The sequence below is a fragment of the Helianthus annuus genome, chromosome 15, assembly GCF_002127325.2.
Source record: "Helianthus annuus cultivar XRQ/B chromosome 15, HanXRQr2.0-SUNRISE, whole genome shotgun sequence".
NCBI lineage: Eukaryota > Viridiplantae > Streptophyta > Magnoliopsida > Asterales > Asteraceae > Helianthus > Helianthus annuus.
Window position 1 is genome coordinate 1,505,570 of NC_035447.2, and position 6,425 is coordinate 1,511,994.

At 42.4% G+C, this 6,425-nt stretch overlaps 1 protein-coding gene across 1 annotated transcript; it reads left to right on the forward strand.

The window, feature by feature from the left end:
- Positions 1 to 434: 434 nt before the first annotated feature.
- Positions 435 to 5,930, forward strand: LOC110909850 (protein LURP-one-related 15). Its single transcript, XM_022154594.2, has 3 exons — positions 435 to 714; positions 2,204 to 2,431; positions 5,691 to 5,930. Exons 1-3 carry the CDS (start codon positions 469 to 471, stop codon positions 5,835 to 5,837), a joined length of 621 nt encoding a protein of 206 aa, XP_022010286.1. The 5' UTR covers positions 435 to 468; the 3' UTR covers positions 5,838 to 5,930.
- The last annotated feature ends 495 nt before the right edge of the window (positions 5,931 to 6,425 follow it).

Genomic DNA, 6,425 nt, shown 5'->3' on the forward strand with positions numbered 1-6,425 from the left:
ATTAAGCATCTGTTAGGGAACCCGGGGCACTCCGTGATATTATCACGGGAACAAAGTTTGACGCGTGATGGCCGGCCGCCGGTACATGCGGTAACGCGTTATACATTAACGAAATCCATTTTCCGTTATTTCCTTCACGCGTTATGATTTTGGTTTGTGAGTGTATTTGTTGGTTGGGGGGAAATTGTTGGGTGTGGTGGTGAGTGATGACCACCCCTACTAAAAATGCTTGTGAGTGATGGAAAAATGGTCAATGACATGGCGAAACTTGATTGGTGCTTGTGAGTGATAAATTCTATCACTAGTGAACCACCCCTAGTCCCCTTATTATCAAGAGGGACCATACGGCGGCAATTACGCGTCACGAATAAGATGCCGACGTGTGACCTCATCCCATAAAAATCCGAATAATAATAATAATAATCCACTATCATCACCGTCCAACACGCATCTGATCGCTACAATACAATGGCAGCACAATCAGGCTACCCTCCGGCGAACGGGATCACCGTTGTCAGCCCCCACTTTCTTGCTCCGTACCCCGTAGATCTAACCATCGTCAAGAAACTCTTGACTCTCTCCGACGGAAACTTTGCCATCACCGACGTTAACGGCAACGTTATGTTTAAAGTCAAAGGGAAACATATTAGCCTTCGTGATCGCAGAGTTTTGCTTGATGCTGCCGGAAATCCGATCCTTTCGTTCCAGAAAAAGGTTTTGATTTCATAATTCATATGCTTTTTAATATCCAAAGTTACCAAATTTAGGCTCAGTTTCGCTCATTTATTATTTATTAGTTAATTTATACATAATTTTAATTATTGTGTGTGTATATATATTTAATTTAGGCTCAGTTTGGCTCATATCATAATACTCAGGAAATCCTACTGGACCAGTAGCAAAGCTAAGGTAGAGACTGGAGGTAGATGTAGACCTCTACCCATAGGGATAGAGAGGCTGCTTCTAGGGGTGAGCAAAAGGAAAAACCCGACCCGACCCGACCCGAGAACCGATCAAACATACTCTACCCATAGGGATAGAGAGGCTGCTTCTAGGGGTGAGCAAAAGGAAAAACCCGACCCGACCCGAGAACCGATCAAACATAAAATACAGAACCGATTCACTACCCTAAATATAGGGTCGGTTCCGGTCCATAGGTAAAAGTCGGGTTTCACCATGAAAAGAACCGAGAACCGACCCGACCCGACCCTATTTTATATGAAAAATTGGAACCGATCTAAATACCTAGGTACTTGGGTTCGGGTCGGGTTGGGTATATTTTCGGTTCGGTTCTCGGTTATTTTCGGTCCGGACCTAAACTTGCTCACCCCTAGCTGCTTCCAGTGAGACCCTGGCTCGATTGTAGTTTTGTATCAAGCCTTGGACCTAACCATAGAGAATTTAGGAATTCTAAAACGATATTTTGAGACTGGCGTGATTAAATTTACTTATAAGGAAATTTTAAATAGTTAGTAATGAAGATTAAGGTAATATTATATTTTGTTCTATGTTGTCAAAGACGCAAGGCGCCGGCGAGGCGCATCGGCCTCGCCCGGAGCCTAGACGCAAGGCGCAAAAAAAAAAGCGTGGGCTTTTTTTAAGAAAAGCGCACATAGAGAAAAAAAAATATATAAAAAAATATGTTATGCTTTGAAAATAAATAAGATTCCACATATAAAATTAAAAAAAAAACTATTATATATGTCATTGAAGATCATGTAGCTAATAGTTAGTAGCAAAAGTTTAGGACTTATATGTTGTAAGTTTTGAGGGTGTGAATAAAAGTCTCAAAATGTGGTAAATACTTTGTCCCACATTGGTGTGGGAACAAAGTGAGTGATTGTTTATAAGGTAAAGCCTTTACTAACATGTTTTACCACAAGTCCTACCTGCGTGCCAGGGTGGGGGGTGCAAAAATGAGTTTAAGTGAAGCTTGTGGTCAGACTCGTTTATTCAACATAAGCAAACTTAACTTTAGGCTGGAGCTTGTTTAAGCTCGGCTTGATTTGAGCTTTTAGTGAGTTATTTTCAAGTAGCTTGCGAGCGGATTAACTTGTTTACACCCCTAATTTTAGGTTGAGATCTTTATATACATTTGCACAATTGATAAATTGTAGCAGAAAAGTGTGAAAACAGGATCAGTACTTAGATGACGGATGGCTAACGAAACCTGTGTCTGTTTGTTGATTGATGTTATGAACAGCTGATAAGTGTTCACAACCGATGGGTGGTGTTCAGGGGAGATAGCTCGGATTCGAAAGATTTAATCTTCACCGCGAAACAGTCTTCTTTGATCCAACTCAAGACGTCTCTTGACGTGTTCTTGGGGTACAATGATAAAGAAAATGTTTGTGATTTCAAAGTCAAAGGCAGCTGGTTTGACCGATCATGCACCATATATGCTGGAGATGGTGCCACCATCATTGCTCAGGTAAACCCTATTCTTTCGTCGACCCGTTTGGCTAATATGAGATCTGATATAGAGACCATTAGGCACGTTTAAAGCCGAATTGAACTGAACCATATAGAGTTATGTTGGGTTCGTAGGCTTTAGGGTAGCCGGCCCTAATTAGGGTTAGCCGGCCCTAGTTATTAGGCCCACTTAGTTAACTTGTTGACCAAGTAGGAAACCCTAATCTTGTTCTATAAATACCTATGATGTAATTGTAATCTGTGTCATTCTGAAAACAGTTGTGAGCATCTAATAAAAGTAAAACCCTAGTTGCAACCCGTGGACGTAGGTCACCTTGACCGAACCACGTAAATTCTCGTGTTCTTTATTTTCTGCTAGTGTGTGTGTGTGTTTGTTCCGCTTCCGCTCGAGCCTACTCTGATATGATACCCCTAACAAGTGGTATCAGAGCCAAAGGTTCAGTTAAATACACGGTTCACACGGTTATCGCAAGAGAAGGAGAGAGCTGGACGAGAGATCTTGATCTGCTGTTGCTGCCGTCGCCGCTGACTTGTTTACAGCCCGTACCTATTCTCTGGTTACGGCTCGTAAGGTCTAGGGTTTGCGCCGTAGGGTTTGCTGTTGCAGATCTGGTGGTTTTGGGGTGTTTGGCGATTAGGGTTTCGGTTCTTGAACCCTGGTTATTCGCTGATTTTACGCTCGGGTTTGCAAGAGAAGTCGCTGGTTCGGGTACTTCGGGTTTCTGGTTTATTGAAAGTTGCTCGGGTTTCGGTTGCTTGGTTCCTTGTGGTTTTTTCTGGTTTTTCTCGTTTGCTATGGCTGAAGACGGGAAGTTCCGAATCGAGAAGTTCAACGGTACTGATTTTGCATGGTGGAGAATGCAAATAGAGGCGTTGCTTGGTGAATGCGATTTGGATGTGGTACTGGAAGAAAAACCTGCTGGAATGGATAAAGCTGCCGAGGCAATTTGGAACTCAAAGGACAAAAAGGCAAGAGGTAAAATTACATTGGCTTTGACGAGGAGCGTTGCATTTAATATCATGAAAGAAACAACTGCTCGTGATATGTTAGAAGCTCTGTCAAATATGTATGAGAAGCCGTCTGCCGGTAATAGGGTGTTCTTGATGAGGGAACTGTTTAATATGAGAATGAACGAAGGCAGTTCAGTTGCTGATCACATTAACGAGGTCAATTCAATTTTGTCCAGGTTAGCAACTGTGGGCATGAAGTTGGATGATGACACTCAGGCTGTGGTTTTGTTATCTTCCTTACCTGATAGCTGGTCAGGATTTGTGACAACGGTCACTGAAACTGCTGGAACTGGAAATTTGAAGTTTGATCGGGTCCGGGATAGTGTTTTGGGTGAAGATGTTCGCCGGAGGAACACTAGTGGAGGATCTACTTCTGGTATGCTCAGTGTTAGCAGGGGAAGAGGTAAAAACAGAAGCAGTGGGAGTCGTGGGAAAAGCTTTTCTAAAGCTGGGAAAAATGTGAGGTGCTGGAACTGTGGTGAAAAGGGGCATGTTAAAAATGAGTGTCCTAATCCTAAGAAAGAGGATGGTAAGCAGCATGTAAACAGCGTTGTGTCAGATGAATCTGACGGTGACGTACTACTTTGCTGTGAAGAGTCTATAGATTCTTGGGCTATGGATTCTGGTTCTTCGTTTCACACCGTGCACAGCGGGGAGACGATGGTGAATCTAAAAAAAAGAGACTTCGGAAAGGTACGATTAGCTAACGGTCATGTTCTTAATGTTACAGGTATGGGAGATGTCAATCTGAAGACTCCACTGGGCACTACATGGAACTTAAAGAACGTCAGGATAATTCCAGGTTTGACGAAGAAACTTATTTCTGTTAGTCAACTGGATAAACAGGGACTAGATGTTAAGTTTGGTGGTGGGAAGTGGAAGGTGATTGATGGAAATCTTGTTGTTGCCTGTGGGAGGAGACGAGGATCGTTGTATCTAGTTGAGATACCTGCTGAGGGAGTAGCCGTCCCTGTACAACATAAAGTCTGGTTCACTGAATCTAGTAAGCGGAAGAGGGTTCAATTTGCGAACTTGAATCCTGGTGCTTTGGGGATGTCAGTTGAATGTGGTCGGGGGTCTAAGTTTAAGCCAGTCAGGGGATTTGGTGATAGTGGGAGCATGGGTCGTGTTTCGGGTACAACCACAAAGAACCGTTGGGTTTTGAAGACGAAGATTCCGACTGAAGAAAAAAGCTCTCCTGGAAATAGTTTGCAAAATGTGAAGAGTGGTATTAATTCTCGGTGTATCTCTGGAGCTGGTGGATCGTGCAAGCCGGTTGAGATAGAGAATGGGTCTAATAAGACTGTTGGGTTGGAGCTTGTGGGAGCTTCAACTGGTCTCTCAGTTACTTGATGAGAGGTGTGGTTGCAACTAGGTGGCTTGGATGTGACTGAAGTCTTAGCTTGTTCTTGGAACTGGAGGCTGGGAAGACTTGAACGTAAAGATTACTGAAGTTACTGGTGATGGGTTTCTTGGATGCACTTTGTGGACTATGCAAAGCCTCCGAGTGGGAGATTGTTGGGTTCGTAGGCTTTAGGGTAGCCGGCCCTAATTAGGGTTAGCCGGCCCTAGTTATTAGGCCCACTTAGTTAACTTGTTGACCAAGTAGGAAACCCTAATCTTGTTCTATAAATACCTATGATGTAATTGTAATCTGTGTCATTCTGAAAACAGTTGTGAGCATCTAATAAAAGTAAAACCCTAGTTGCAACCCGTGGACGTAGGTCACCTTGACCGAACCACGTAAATTCTCGTGTTCTTTATTTTCTGCTAGTGTGTGTGTGTGTTTGTTCCGCTTCCGCTCGAGCCTACTCTGATATGATACCCCTAACAAGTTAAATGCCATTTTAGTCCCGTGGTTTGAGCCATTTTGTCAGTTTAGTCCAGAGGTTTCATTTTTCACCCGTGGGTCTAAAAAAGGTTCACCGTTGCCGTTTTAGTCCACTGGGTTCACTTCATCCATTATTTCTGTTAACGAGAAAGGCAATTCAGTCATTTTATATGACCGAATTGTCCTTTTCGTTAACAGAATTACATATAAAATGACCGAATTCTCTTTCTCGTTAATAGAAAAAATGGATGAAGTAACCCAGTGGACTAAAAATGGCAACGGTGAAACCTTTTTGGACCTACAGGCGAAAAATGAAACCTTTGAACCTGAATTGGCAAAATGGCCCAAACCACAGGGACTAAAATGGCATTTAACTCTAGATACTAACATATGGCTACAAAACGTTAAAACGCAGATGCACAAGAAGCACACGGTTCAAAGCATTGCGCTTGGGAAAGACACGTTTTCTGTGACGGTGTATCCTAATGTCGACTACGCTTTCATTGTTGCACTTGTTGTGATCCTCCATGAAATCAACGAAGAGAAAAATGATGTAGAGTAATTATAAATGTATGTTATTGTATCATATGTATAACCAAACCTTACATGTTTTAGCATGCATTTTAATTTGGCAAGAATGGTGATATTTACATCATGTAGCACCTTGTGTGTGTGTATATATGTATGAATGTACTACTTCAAGATAGTTTAGAATTGCTTGATGCATGGGAAAGCCTGGAAATTAGAAGTTGGCTAGCTGTTGATAATTAGACGATGCGTAGTCGTTCAAATCTTGGGCGTTTTTTTACCCAACCACGCCCCGACTTCGGCTCCCTGGGCGTTTTTGAGGGAAAATTTTGAAGGGTGTTTTATATACGTCATGGCCCCTTGTGTGTTGACCAATCACCCTTTTTTATGGGTTTTTTGTCCAATAGCATTTTTTGATAGTCTTTTTATTTAATTCTATTATTAAACCCCTTTTAACATAATGCCCCACATCCCCACTACACCCATTTATGAAAAATGCCCCATTGCTGACTGGGATGCCAAATGGCGCAAAACACCCCAGGGTGGGGCATTATTCATCTGTACCACTATACATGGTCTTATCCCCAAGTTTAAATTTTACATCGAGTAAACTGCCAAAATG

Coding starts and splice junctions, on each gene's coding strand:
- LOC110909850 (XM_022154594.2), top strand. CDS start 469: ATGGCAGCACAATCAGGCTACCCTCCGGCGAACGGGATCACCGTTGTC. Junction 715..2,203: donor TCCTTTCGTTCCAGAAAAAG/GTTTTGATTTCA, acceptor TGTTATGAACAG/CTGATAAGTGTTCACAACCG. Junction 2,432..5,690: donor GTGCCACCATCATTGCTCAG/GTAAACCCTATT, acceptor GTTAAAACGCAG/ATGCACAAGAAGCACACGGT.